At 40.5% G+C, this 15,143-nt stretch overlaps 1 protein-coding gene across 1 annotated transcript in view; it reads left to right on the top strand.

Moving 5' to 3' along the window:
- Positions 1 to 1,030: 1,030 nt before the first annotated feature.
- FAM81B (family with sequence similarity 81 member B) overlaps positions 1,031 to 15,143 on the top strand; it is a 43,780-nt gene continuing 29,667 nt past the window's right edge. Inside the window, exons 1-3 of the mRNA XM_033110156.1 lie at positions 1,031 to 1,128; positions 3,864 to 3,952; positions 6,913 to 6,977. Coding sequence (XP_032966047.1) covers positions 6,934 to 6,977 — 44 coding nt within the window. The 5' untranslated portion in view covers positions 1,031 to 1,128; positions 3,864 to 3,952; positions 6,913 to 6,933. The remainder of the gene's footprint in view (positions 1,129 to 3,863; positions 3,953 to 6,912; positions 6,978 to 15,143) is intronic.

The following is a 15,143-nucleotide window of genomic DNA, read 5'->3' on the forward strand; positions in this document are numbered from 1 at the left end:
GAGGCCAAGGCTACTGGTATTTTCAAGGAGACCCAAGGTGGCCTTTGAGGCTGCAGGAGAGTAGGCCAGGGAAAGAGACAGGACAGGCAGTCAGGAGCCATGGGCGGGCCACATCACATCGGCCTCAGAAAGCTTTTGTAGATTTTAGAAACATTTCGTCCCTTACAAGTTGGAAACTATTGAAGGATTTTGAGCTGACGAGTCTCATGATCACTGTAACTTTGACAACATCACTGGCTATTTCGTTGAGAATAATTGTTGGAGGACGTAATAAGTTTAATAGAAGAAAGATTGGTTTTCGCAAGTTATTGCAATAATCCAAGGGAGAAATAATGGCAGTTTGGCCCAGTGCGGCAGCAGAGAAGGTGGTAAGAAGTGACCCGGTCTGGATATATTTGGAAGGTTTGGCAAACAGGAAGGGTAGGAGAAGACAAGAGGAGGGTGAAAAAGAATTCCACGGTTTGGGGCTTGAGCAACTAGAAACAGGCTGTTGTCATGCACTGCGATAGGAAAGGCTGTCTGGGGGAAGAGGATCTGAGGGATCATCAGCCTACAGCCAGCAGATTCAGTGAGATCATCAGGTCGTGAATGGAGAAGTCCAAGACTGAGTACTGGCACGCTTCCACACTCAGAGGCAGAGAGTGGCCAGCAACGCTCGTTTGCCCAGGGCGGACGGTTCCCAGGACATAAGACTTCTGACAAAGTTCCAAGCAAACTGAGATGATTGATCACCTGCTCGGAGGTCAGGGAGCTGAAGGAGAAACCCATGAAAAGGGAAGAGCAGAGCCACGGGAGACACGTTGCCCTGAGAGCCAAGTTTAAAGAACTTGAAGAACAAGTTTCAAGTAGAAGACAGTCTCAGCTCTGTCAAATACTGCTGATGGGGTAAGATGTGGACTTAGAATTGACCCCTGGATTTAGCAAGAGAGGTCAAAGGGACCTTGTCAAGAGCAGTGGAAAGAGTAAGGGACAGAAAGACTGACTTTAGTGATTCAAGATTGTCTTAGTCTGATCAGGCTGCTATAAGAAAATACCATGGACTGTGTTGCTTAAACAACAGAAGTTTATTCCTCATAATTCTGGAGGCTGGGAAGTCCAAGATCAAGGCGTTGGCAGATTTGGTTCCTGGTAAGAGTCCTCCTCCTGGCTTACAGCCGACTGTCTTCTCACTGTGTCCTCACACTTTCTTCTGTGTATGTATGTGTGTGTGTGTGTGTGTGTGTGTGTGTGTGTGTATAGAGGAAGGGAGGGAGGGACAAAGAAATACTGAGATTGCTTTCTCTTCTTATAAGGACACCATTCAGGGACCCAGTTTTATGACCTCACTTATCCTGAATTAATTCCTAAAGATCCTATCTCCAAATACAGTCACATTCATTGGGGTTAGGGTTTCAACATATGAATTTGAGAGAGGGACACAATTCAGACCATAGCAAAAAGAAATTGGAAAGAGCAAAATATAAACACTTTCAGGGAAAGGAAAGTGATTTTCCTGTACAGGAAAGGAAAAAAAAAAAGTGAGTGGTAGCTGAAGGATATATAGGATCAAAAGAAGGTTATTTGCTTTAAGGTGAAAGGAAGAAAAAAAAAAGTATGTTCGTATGATGATGAGAATAATCCCGTAAAGAGGCAAGAGGGAGTGGGACCTCTGGACAACTGGGAATGGCCTGAACGAGGAGCAAGGAGGGTTCAGCTGCTAAAACAGGAGAGGAGGCAGAATTTATGGACACAAATGCACGTAGGTCTAGAGATGTAGTGGGTGGGCTCCTCAAAATTCCCTTCCATTTTCTTGGTGGAATAGAAAGGAGAGGTCATCAGCTGAAAGTGAAGATGAGAGAGGAGCTGGTGGCGGATTGACATCAGAGGAAAAGGTAGGAGAGCAGGAGAATGATGGACTAAGGAAATGAACTATAATTGCAAGGAGCATCAAGGACCCACTTAGCACTGAGCACCCCTTTAGAATGGAAGTGAAACACTCACACCTTAGCAGAATTCAGTGTGATGCCTCCCAGGAGGGAACGTGCAAAAGGGATGATTGGAAGACTGGGGGTCTGGTCAGATTTGCACCATTTACTTATATGAGTCACTTAACCTCTGTGAACCTGTTTGCATTTTTATTTGTCAAATCTAGTCTTCCTTTCTCACCTACAGACCCTGTATCTGTTTCTCGGATAGTTGCACCCTTGGGAAATAATCACTAATAATAGATACAGCCTAGCGGATTCCCCACCTGGCATTCAGCTGAGCCCTTTAGATGTATTACTGCATTTAATCCTCACAACCAATTTATGAGGTACCTATTGTTAGCTCACTTTACAGATGAGAAAACTGAGGCTTGACAAGGTAAAGTAATTTTGCCCAAAGTAAGTACTTTTGAGGACAAAGTACTTGAGGGGTCAAGGTCCTAACCCACTCTCTTGGTGTCCATAGCCACTTGTCCTCTGTCACTGTTGTGTCAGTCTCCCTTGGCACTTGATAAAATGATACTTAGGATGGTTTAATGAGCCTTTTGGACTGCATAAAGAAAACACTAAATACTGTATCTCTAGGTTTTGAGGGCTTAGCTTAGCACCATTGAAGCCAAATCTCATGGATGGTACTTATCTGTGGGATCAAAGTTTGTCGTTCAGCATCCTGAACATCCTGTGCCCTCCGAGCAAGGCAAATCCAGTACTATAATTTGAAAAGTAACACAGCCAAAAGTATCATTTCTATATATGCGGGCCTAGTAGTATTAGTAAATCATCCAAATTCCAATTTTAAGACTTGGGAAAATATTTCAGAGCTAAAACAATCCACATGTTATTGGTGAAATAACTGACCGAAATTTCTCCTACAAAGCCAGAGTTCAGTATTTTATGTAAAGCCGGGTCCCACCTGCCGTCATTGCTACATTCTTTGTCAAACGCCCCCTAGTGGCCTTTTAAAAGAGTTGGCTTCCTTAACAAACATGCTAGAGGATGATTTGGGAGGACCGTAGTCTTTCATTTGCTTTGTCTGTTTTGATGGAAATTGGTCTTTTATCAAACTGTGAAGGTGAAAGCAGGGGAAGGGTGTGAAATATCAATTTTAAAATGGCCCTTTCCCATCTAATGAGACAAAGAGGTGACAGAACCTAGTGACTGTTATGACAATGAGCAGTAAGCAGGCCCTTGAAGCTCCTAAATCCCAGGGATTTAAGAATTTAAAGTGTGAGGGCCAATCCCACTGACATCACAGACCCTTCCTGCAGTCACAATGCTGCTGAACCACCTCAGGAAAATGTCCCAGAAACATCTTCATGTTTAGTCAGGATGCGATCAAGTTTCCTTAGTACTTGGGTTTTCTGAGAGAGAGAGGGAAAAAAAAAATCTCTGTTCCCTTTCAAAAAAATCAAATTAACAAAAAGAAAGCCAAGAAATCAAGCATCATGAGTTCAGGTATTTGTCTCACAGATTACTCAAGATCTCTAAATTTCTCATACTTTCCTATTTCCTATCTGACTTATATTTCATAGTATGTATAAACAAGGTTATACATCCTAAAGAAGACAGTTGGATGGCTTGGGCATAGTAGGGTGAGAAATCATTCCCTATTATTTTAGAAGGGTTTGATCTCAATACGTGCTTTTCAACAAAGTTTTCAAAATGTCTAATGTAAGTAGCTGAGTTCCTAAGTACTTCTAGTTGACTATAGATGTGATGGGGTCCCTGAGGGGAATTGGGGTACGGACGGAGGGAAGAGGGGAGTGTAAAACAAATTGGAAGGCTCCCTTTAACCTTCACCATATGTTCAGAAACTGCCCTCAATTTTAAAGAAACCACCGCCCTGCAAAAATGCACTTGCCATAGTTCCTGATCTGATTCAGCATTCCGGTTGCCTAGATACAGATGTAAACAAAAGTACCTCCCCGACTGCAGAAGAACAACCAGATGAACCTGATGGCTCCTTTCCTGGCTCAACCAGTGACCAAGCAAGTATTTTTAGATATTCTTATTAAAAATAGCATATTTTGTTCAGCTTCTTTAGAGCTTAGCTTCACTTAGAGAGTTGTAAGGAATCCTGGAAGAGTTGTTTTTCTTTTCACTCTACCCATATTTCCTGGGTTTTTTCCTACTTTGATAAAGTGACTGATGACAGCACAAACTGAAAAGCAAAAGGGTTTCAATTTGTGAATACATTCATTGGACTGACTTTTACCATGTAGGGCTAAAAATTAATATTAATAAAAATTCGATAATTTACTTTTTATAAAGATTCAAAAGAAACTATGATAAACTCAAGGTACAGACGTTATCTTTCACATGAAAAAGAATAGCTAAATAGTATGTTTCTTTAGCGGTGCTTGTCTTATCTTCACCATTAATGAAAAAGAACATTCAAAGAAGCAGTGTTTTTAGACTTGCTTTGTAATTCTCATAATACCTAACCAGCTTCTTGTGATGAAAAGAGCACTGGAAACCAGCACAATATCAAGCACTGATATTTTGCATCTATTGGCTGTACCACACATTAGCTGTGTGACTTTCAGCAATCACGTAACCTCTCTGTTCCCTCTTCTATGAAATGGACTAGTGAAGCCTACCTTACAAAGAAGTAGGGTTTGAATGAGCCACTAAGGTAAAGGACTTAGCAGGTAGGAAGGACTCAGTCAATAGCTATAACATGAGTATTATCACCATCTATATGATCTTGAACAAGTCTGTTACTTCTCTGCTCATTAGCTTCCTCACCTATAAAAATTATCATCTTAAATTCTTTCTGTAATAAAGAAGGATTTCAGTTACTTAATGTTATCCTTTTGGTAAAGATAATGATTCCTGCCTTACAGGACTGTTGGAAAAATAAAATCAGATCATATACGTGAAAGTGTTCTATAGGTCATTAAGCCATAAAGAACTATAACATTTTAAAGTATTATTATGAAACAGGTCAAAACTGACATGTGTACAAGTCGCATAATAATCACCAAGTTGTTTGTGAGAATTTTTATATAATTATATTCTAGCTTGTAGGAACAGGGATGAAACAGAGCTGACTCCTATAGTCAATTAGCAAAGATATAAAAATTTACTGCTTTAGATACATTTAAAAAGGCATAGAAAAAAAGAAATGTGTCACAATATTAATGTCTTTTGATCTAGGTAGTAGAATTCTAAGTGAAAATATTTTTTCCTGTATCTTTCATTTTTATACATTTTTCCAAGATTTCCTCCATCATCAGGTTTAACACTTGTTACTTTAAAAGTGAGTGCATTTTGAGAGGATGCTATTTATGATTTTCCAAATAAGACTTAAAAAATAAAACATACACATCTGTTTCACTCAAGGAAAAAAGAAGACAAAAACCCAATAATTTAGTGTCCTTGGATACAATGTTTGTCATACTCTTTGATTCCACAAATACTTACAAAAAAAGCCCATGAGGCACCAAACACACAGGTCGGGGACCAGTCCGTTGTTGAGGAAATACCACAGACAGACTCCCACAGGCAGGGGCAGCGATGGAGAGGTGAGAAGGAAAGAGTTGGCACTAGTAATTGAGGAGCCCCAGGGCCCAGCCCTGTCCGAGAGGAAAACTGGAGTGAAAACACAAACCAGGGGAAAAGGCTAGTCACAATCTCCAGTGAATTAGGATGGTTTTCACAGCGTGGATACCTCGGCACCCGGATCAATGGATTCCTGCTACAGGGAAAGCCCAGGCTTCAGAGCGGCACCCCCACTGCAGACCCCACTCAGCAATAGGGAGAGAGGGTCTAAAGCACCATCATCGTGGCTCGTGGGCTCCATCCTTTGTAGCATGGAGCTGTTCTGGTTGCCTACCACCAAGGGGGCCCGGTCAGGAGAGCCTGATTATTGTCAGGTGATCTTTAACTGCTTCCTTAATAATTGACTAACCTTTTATTTTTAAGTTTTGTTGGAAGAGAAAGGGAGATTGCCAATTAATTTTCCTAGACCCTAAATTAAGAAGTGGTAGTTCCTCAAGCACTTGCAAAAGGAATGATTTCTGTATGTGAGTCTTAACATAGTCTGATCACCATTATACTATACAATAACATAGACCCAGAAAAAATAGCCTAGGAACATATTTTGTTTAAGTTTTAAAATGAGGTGGAATGCCACTCATTCTGTCCCTATTGAGGATAAAAATGGGTCTTCTTTTGAAACTTAAAAATAAAAGAACATCAGAGTTGAAAACAGATTCAGCATATGTAAAACAGTGACTACTGTTTCCTCCTTCCTCCTAGAAATGCTGCAAAAATATGAACTGTCATGCAAATAGAACTCCCTAGTGGTACCATTTTATTAAAGTAATTAAGTGTTCACATGGCCAGCTATGTTTAATGCTAGTAGGTTATGTGCATAACTGTGCTCTGTATTTTTCTTTCTCATTGACTATAACAATGTGACATTTGTGTTCTAGCTTTCTTAGAAAACAAAATTACCTGGATAGACTAGTTTTCTAGTTTTTGGCTTTGTTTTTGAAGATTAGCCGATTCCCTTCAGAATTCAGCATGTCAGGATATTGGATATTTCATTTAAAAATCATCTAAGAGTAATCTACGGCTTTGACCTTTCCAGAAAGATTTTCCTGTGATCTCAAATCTGTGAAATACAACTCTCCACTTATCATTGGCTATTTCATTAAAAAAATTATCTAAGAGTAATCTATGGCTTTGACCTTTCCAGAAAGTTTTTCCTGAATATGAAACCAAATCCGTGAAATACAGCTCTCTAGTTATCTTCCCAGAAATTGATTTTGGTTTTAGTCTCTAGCAATACAAATGGGGCATGTGCAAGATTAACTGAGCTGATGGTCTATGATCTATAGTATATATTTTGTTTAAAATTCAAAAATTTGTATAAGGACAAGATGGACAAGATTTCCCTGTAAAGTAACTGATACATTCTAAACCCATAACTCTGTTTTAGGTAAGATTATCTCCAGCCAAAATGTCAACCAAGAATTCTACAGATCTAGTTGAATATGTTAACAAGTAAGTCTGTGATTTACAACTAGTTTTAACTATTTACTGTATTTAATGATTCAGTTAGAGATTTAAGTGCCTGAATGAGATCTTTGAGTTCATCTAAACTAGTCTTCTGCTTTTGAAACTTAAACCATCTCTGAAAGACGAGCCTCTCTATTCTATCATTTTCTGATTGACCGAGAAAGCCGTTTTTTACAGCCCCCTCTTTAAATAACCTCCGTAGGTTCCTATAGATTTATGAATAAAATAATACAACACAGGCAATGAATGACATATGCTATGATCTGATATAGTTAACCATGACTTTCAAAATAAATCTGTTAATAACATCTCATAATAAAAAATTAGGAAAATGTGAAATATATTAAATTAATCATCAGAAATTTTGGTTCAGCTGTTTATAGTGCCACACCTGGAGCTCATCCAGGGAAAGTCTACAGAACAGGGACAAATCTTGGGACTAGGAAATATAACATATTATTGATACATATGCAATGTCCAAAAGATCCTAGAATTCCAGTTTGAAAAGGTGAGATCACGGAAGCAATACGTATTAATTTGAGTTGTTTTCTATTCCATTTGTCAGAGGAGGATTTTATGCACCTACTAATGTATTCAAGGCACTTGGGATTTAATATCAGGCTTTCTACAATTTTCTGTGTCACCTCCGTCAGTCCCTTAATGTCTCTGGGCTTTGGCTCTTGCATTTGCCAAATGAAAAGGTTAGATTAGAAGCTATCTAGGACCTATTGCAGCTTTAAAATAATTCTGATCCTAAAATATACATCATGACAACAGACGAAAAAAGGGACGAAGCAAATGAAATGAGTCGATGTGAAGAGAAAAATCTACATACTGAATTTTTAGTTTTCAAGTACCTTTAACAATGAAGATGATTTCAAATTCACTGATTTTTATTACAATATGTTCACAATTAAGAATTTTATTATTCTTGAATTAATTGAATTTAATACATTCCAAACAGTTCAATCACAGTATTTCCTCTCCTCTTTTCATGTTACCCATATTTGCTTATATGACAATGGGACTATAATTTAGAGAAAATGGAGCTAAACAAGAGAAAGGACTTTTTTTTTTTACTGTTTAAAAATATGATTTTTGGATAGAAGATTTTTCTTCTGAGTTAAGAGCAATGAATGTGGTATGCACAAAAGTATTTATCATAAATGGATATATTAGCTAACCTTGCATTCCAAGGAGAATGAAGACCTGTTTGCACCTGATTACCCACGTGACCAATGTAAATTAGAAATCATTCTTCTGATCTATTAAATTCCAATATAAACCTAAGTGAATTTCTTTAGCCCAGGCTGGTGACCTACATTCCAGCAACTGAGAGAGCAAATTCCTGGAAGATGGCAACAGACTTCAAAAGAAACCCAAGGAAATTTTTGCCATTTCTTGGATTTCAGAGAAACTAAAATTAAGAAAAAGGGGAAGAAACAGTCCATAAATCAAAGCAAAAACATGAAGATTATCTGGCCCCAACATTCATTTTCTACCTGGATCTCTCCCACAGCTCTTCTCTTGCTAAGCCATATATCTAGAACTTTCTATATACCACCTGAAATGGTTAGTTTTCTTCTGGTCTTTCCCCACTAATCTTGCAGAACAGGCTGCAAGCTCCCTAAAGACAGGCACTCCGTGGTCTCATGTTGCTGATATCCCTACGGTAGCGTGTCACAGTGTACTGAATACGGATTGTTGAGAAACTATAGTTGACAGATTTAATGGAGAGTAATGGTGAGCCTGTGACTCTGCTTAGAGCAGCAGACTCCTGGGTAGCTGGTTAACTGGAAAAGCAAAATGGCATTCAGGCATTTCAATGATCACTGCAGATGTTTTGAATTGACTTGTTGAATCCAAAAAAAATAAACATACAAAACAATCAAGTTTAAAACAACTTCATCCTTCAACTCATAGTACTCATTGAATGGCAACAAATTTATCGATATGCAAACAAAGTACTTAGACAAGTAAAAGTTATTACTGACACATTACAGTGCCTCAATATATACGACATATTCTCAGAGCTTCTGCCTTAGAAATCTATGTGGGTATGTTTATAGGTAATACTAACAAATAATAACAACCAAAAAAAATTAAAATCCAGCAACAAAAGAGGTAATGCCTATCCTATGACCAGGCTTGCCTAGAGATAAGCACACTTAAAGGATAGGCAGACGGAGTGTTTACAGGGCGCTTCTCAGCTCAGGCAGCTGGAGTGACACCCACACATTACTAGCACTTGTTAAATTGTTCGGTCACATTGAGAACCCATGGGGCAGGGGGAGGCGGAAACGCTTGCAATCATTTGTGAGACAATTACGGTGACACTACATCAAAGGCAGTAAATAATTCTGATTTCCATATGTTCATTGGTTCACAATGAGCCGACATCCACTGATTTTATGACAGTGTGTGTATCCAAGGTACATTTAAGCCTAATGGAGCCGAAAGTACCAAAGCCTGGTTTTTCTTCTTTTCCTCCTACTGGTGGAAGGAGTGCTGCATGGAGGCCAGGCACCTCAGGTCTACTCCTGAATCCGCCTCTAATCAGCAACGTGACCTTGAGAAACCGGTCTTCTCTCTGGGCAAGCTCTGTAAAATGGGACTGGGTTTTCAGTGATGAGTGATGAGCAGCCTGAGAGCCAAGGGCTGTCTGTGTTCAAGACAAGATCCAGATTTCCTTTCTAGGTTGGGGATTAGAAAAAAGTCTCTACCTGTTATTGCTCAACTCGGCCCACAATTTCTCAAAAATACTCTTTTATGTAAAAAAGTAAGTGGCTAAGATTTACACACATATACTATTCCCTCCATAGGATTTAATTCTGAATGGAAAATAAATTTGGTCCATAAATCACTTTTTATTTTTCTTCAGTTGACACTCCTTTAAAAAAATAAAAAATTAAAAAAAAAAATATATATATATATATATATACACACACACACACACACATATGTATTTCTCACCACTAAATCAAATAATTTATAAGGGCTCATCCATCCCTAAGATTCTTTGGTCTTCAAAAATCAAGTGAAAAATTACCATTTTTTCACTTAACCAAACATTTATTGAGTATCTACTATGTGCCAAGTACTATGGAGAGTCGTCAGTGAAAAAAGCAGACAAAGCCCCTGCCCTCCTGGAGCTTCTGGTCTAGCAGGAGGAAGGGACACACCTTGTTAAACAGAGTGACAAGAGCAGGCCTCACTGAGAAGCTGGCATTTGAGTGACAACCAGATGAGGGAGTTGGCCATCATCTCGGGGAAGAGCAAAGTTTCTAAGGCAGGAACGTCCCTGTGGTGTGGCAGAAACAGCAAGGGGGCGAAGATGGCTGGAGGGAAAAGGAAGGAACTATAAACCTGAACTGTAATGCTACCTACATCAGGGAAATGAAATTGTTTCGTACTGAGAAGCTGTGCAGGCTGAGCTATAGCCAACATATATCTCAGAAATTCTCTCAGTAATACATTTTGGGAAGATGAGGGCCTGGCTGACAGCCAAGGAATGCTACTTAAAGTTCAGATACACAAAACTATCAATAAGTCAAATGGGCAAAATAATCAATGATTAATGATTTCGCCTTGTGATAGAATATGGCATTCAATCTGAAAAGGATTCATCTTCAAGGCTTTTTCTTAGGACCATGGCAGATATTTTATTATACCGTGATGTACTGCTTTTGTCGCTACGTGATGAAGATGGATATTTCACATTACAGTACACAAGAAAGGAAAACAAAATGTTGTCGTTGAGCTTTCTATGAGATAAGTAAGTCATGTTTGGTTGGAGATCTTTCAGGTTTTATTCTGCAATGTAATATCTATCTTTGAGAGTAATTAGCTCCCAGCTGAGAAATCTCAAAATAGTCTGCACAGCTTATGAAGGAAGGAAGGGATACGTGGGGCACTCTCACCTGTCAGAAAGTTTTTCTTATTACCTGGCAGACCCTCTTCCACCCTGAACAGTTCCCTGGCACCACTAACCATATTTATTATTAGAGCTTCCAGCTTTTCCTCAGTGTTAATCATCTCATTTCATCCTCACAATAACCCTACGAGGTGGATAGTGTCACTATTTTAAAGATGCGGAGAAGACCCTGGGGTTCAGAGGAGTCAAATATTGACCCAAAGTTATATAATGCTATGACATAACCAAGATACTCACCCAGAAATTTATGTCTATGTTATTTCAAAGCCTATTTTCTTAACTACTCTTCTGTTTCTTAACACTCCCTGTCAGCTGTTCTTTCAATGCACATACACACGCCCTGGGACATCTTCACCTCCATCCTTCCCTCGCGTGGAGATGTGACACAACCACAGATTTCTGCTCTTCCTCCGTGGGTGCCCCTCTGCAGTGTACAGGCAGCCTGATCTCACAGCAGCATCTTCGCTGCACCTCAGAAGCACTGCTGTCAGCCACAGGGCGGCCTTTTATCCTTCTCTCTCTAGCCTCTTCTCACTGCCCCCTGCCTCTGACGGGGTAGACGCTGGCTAGAGGTGGGCACAGCGGCAGGAGCTGGACATCACACACAGCGCACTCCAAATCACTCAGGGCAGCGTCTGCCCCAGTGAAGCTTGTTCCCTGCTGCCCCAGGAGGCTCTCTGGACTCTTGCCACACTGAAGAGCTTCTGCTCAAGTGTGAGAACTCTGCTGAGGTCAGGCTGAGGCCAGTCTCAGTTCTCTAGAGCAGAGACAGAGCCCTTCCAACCTCTGGCCTCAAAGAGGACCCTTAGGACTCCAGGGAGAGACATGAGCCAAGCAGAGGAAAAGCAACTGGAATGAAAATTACTATAATGTTGGGAGCAAGTTACATATTAAAAAGCAGAGGAATAAGTACATCTTCTCTCTCTGAGAAAAACACAAATATAACAGGAAGAGCTACTCATTCATCTGCACAAAGCTGCTGTGATATAGGACAAAGAGCCAAAGAGGCAGGTTAAAATGTTTCCCAGCTGAGTTAATGACAATCTCCGAGCCTCGGTTTCCAACTAAATTGAGAAAAATTTCACTTATGCCACAGGGTGGTTGTGAGGATGAAACGAAATAATGTTTGTGAAAGTCGTACGTTGTCCACAAGCACTAAATAGAAATAAGGTCGTATAATAATCAATTCCTTACATTGCTCCTGGACTAGGAACTCCCCTCAAATAATTTACCATCTGTATCAGTTTCCTAGGGCTGACATAACACAGTGCCACACACTGGGTGGCTTAAAACAACAGAAATGTACTGCTTCCCACTTCTGGGGATTGGAAGTCCACAGTCAAGGTGCCAGCAGGGTCGGCTCCTTCTGCGGGACCTGCCGGGGGCACCTGCTCCATGCCTCTGTGCCAGCTCCCGGCATCCCTTGGCTTGTCGGTGCATGACTCCAAGTGCTTCCTCTGTCCTCACGTGATACTCTCCCTGTGTGTCCCGGTCCTCACATAGCCGTTCCTTACAAGGACACGAGTCATATTGGATTAGGGGCCCACCCGACTCCAGGAGGACCTCATTGTCACTAATTACATCTGCAACAACCCTATTTCTAAATTGAGTCGCGTTCTGAGGCACTCGTGTTTAGGATTGGGGGCCTAAACATATCTCTTCTTTGGGGGCCGGGGAAGGGACACACAATTGAATCCATAACACCATCTAGTAATGACCAATAACTGTAAGAACGCATGTCTGTAAAGCTTGTAGGCGCTACAAAGCACGTCAAATGTGTTAATTACATTGATTCCCTCAGCCAGTTGGTCAGGGTAGGAATCATTATGTCCACAGAACAACAAGGAACTCTCTTCTGGACAATCGAAAAGAGGTGAAAGGTAGTAAGTGGCAGAGGCAGAACTTGAACCCAGGTCTTCTGTCTCCAGGTACAGTGTTCTTTCCCCGGAGACTCACATAAATGATACACACCCTTTAAACATAGCAAGGTAATATGGGAAAATGTCTCAAGAGCACTACACAACGCAATAGGAACTCCAAATGTCATCAGAACAATTTGCTGCTGCAGTTTACATCCATTCTACCTGTGAGTAACCCAGACGCCCACTGTGCATTCACAAAGGGACTCTGGAACACTTCCCAACCTGCATGACACTACAAGGGAGCCAGTCACAACAGTACATCATTGGTTCCGTAATTTTATTTAAAAACGTCCTGAACATGAGGAGTTTGCCTCATAAAACTTTTCTGTCTAAAAGAGCCACAACTAGTCTCCTTCTCCAGTATCCTCTTGGCTGTCACTATTTGGAGTCCTCTCCTTTCTAGACCCTTCCATGCAGATCCCCACGCTGGCCTAACCGTACTGGCTTTGGTCTGCCCTTCTGGACTGATCCACTGAAACCTGAATTGCCTCCCTCACCTCCCCAGAGCATTCAGCCCTATGGAAAACTCAGCGAAAGCAGCTTCTGCAGCCACCAAAATCCATCTGCCAGGGGGGCTATAAACAAGCAATGGAGAAACTTTAGAAAATATATTTTCAATTTCATCGCTCCACACACACACACACTATTTTTGTGAGACACAAAGAATGTTCTATAAAATTTCACTATTTATGTATTTATATTTATATATTTTGCAGGACTCTATGCACTCAGAATACAACTGGTCATGGGTTAGCTCTTATACAAAAATGAAATTTTTTTCAGTTATGCCCTTTCATGTTCTAGAAAAGGATTTAACTTTTCAAATTTTTGTGTCTTGAGTATTACAGGTTGCCAACATGGTTTTCAGACTCTCCTAAGTAAATTTAGTTCTGTATTCGCGAGAACAGAACAGGCAGAGAAGTGAGAGGCTCTGTGTACTGCTGCATCTGCCAGCAACAGCACAGCTGGTGTAAGTCGCACAGAACTGCAGAGAAATAGAACTCAGAGTTTGTGGAAAATCTGTTCACAGTCAGTTGTCAGCTACATCATCATCAATGATTTATGTAAAGCCCAAGTATCTCTCTGAAAAAGCTCCCTAGGAATTCTTCCTCCTGGGGCTAGCAACTCCATCTGGAATCTTCTATTATTTCTTTCCTTTCACAGTTAAATTTCTATATAAGTTCCACTGATATAATATACTAATAAAGCAGTGATTTTTTTTTTTAATTTGCTGAAAGAATCAGGGTGACCACACCGTGCTACCAGTGCACGGCCTGAGTTTTTAGTCTTTTGAATGATCCGATGATTTAAACAGTGGTATCATTGGGACCCTCCCTTAGAAAACTGAGTGTTCATATGTTTGTTCTTCCAGTTGTTGACTGAGAAAGGTCAACTGGAAAACAATATTTTTCTCTTTTGTGGTAAATGGAAATAGTAAAAAATATAAACTCTATGTTGATCTTGCAGGAATCCTGTGAATAGAATTAAACATAGCATCATTTTGGTGCTTCATTAAGAATCACTAATAAGTAATAATAATAATAATAATACTTGAATTAATAGTAAATCTTAGGCATGAAAAGAAAGTTCAAAAAGGGATGCCCTCGGGGCCGGCCCGGTGGCTCAGGCGGATAGAGCTCCGTGCTCCTAACTCTGAAGCTGCCGGTTCGATTCCCACATGGGCCAGTGGGCTCTCAACCACAAGGTTGCCAGTTCAATTCCTCGAGTCCCGCAAGGGATGGTGGGCTCCGCCCCCTGCAACTAAGAATGAACATGGCACCTTGAGCTGGGCTGCCGCTGAGCTCCTGGATGGCTCAGTTGGTTGGAGTGCGTCCTCTCAACCACAAGGTTGCTGGTTCGACTCCTGCAAGGGATGGTGGGCTGTGCCCCCTGCAACTAGCAATGGCAACTGGACCTGGAGCTGAGCTGCTCCCTCCACAACTAAGATAGAAAGGACAACAACTTGAAGCTGAACAGCACCCTCTACAACTAAGATTGAAAGGACAACAATTTGACTTGGAAAAAAAAATGTCCTGGAAGTAAGTACACACTGTTCCTCAATAAAGTCCCGTTCCCCTTCCCCAATAAAATCTTTAAAAAAAAAACACTCATAATTTAAAAAGAAAAAAGGGATGCCCTCCACTTAAATGTAAGATAACTTTTAAAAATAAACTTTAAAAACTAAAGGAAAAGAAATAGAGTCCAGAATGTATGTGTGTCATTGATGTCCCCACGGTTGCAGGCAAACACATTCACATAGTACTGGGGGTTGCCGTCCTCAGAGGCTTCCTTCAA

This window comes from Rhinolophus ferrumequinum, chromosome 7 (genome assembly GCF_004115265.2).
Source record: "Rhinolophus ferrumequinum isolate MPI-CBG mRhiFer1 chromosome 7, mRhiFer1_v1.p, whole genome shotgun sequence".
Taxonomy (NCBI): domain Eukaryota; kingdom Metazoa; phylum Chordata; class Mammalia; order Chiroptera; family Rhinolophidae; genus Rhinolophus; species Rhinolophus ferrumequinum.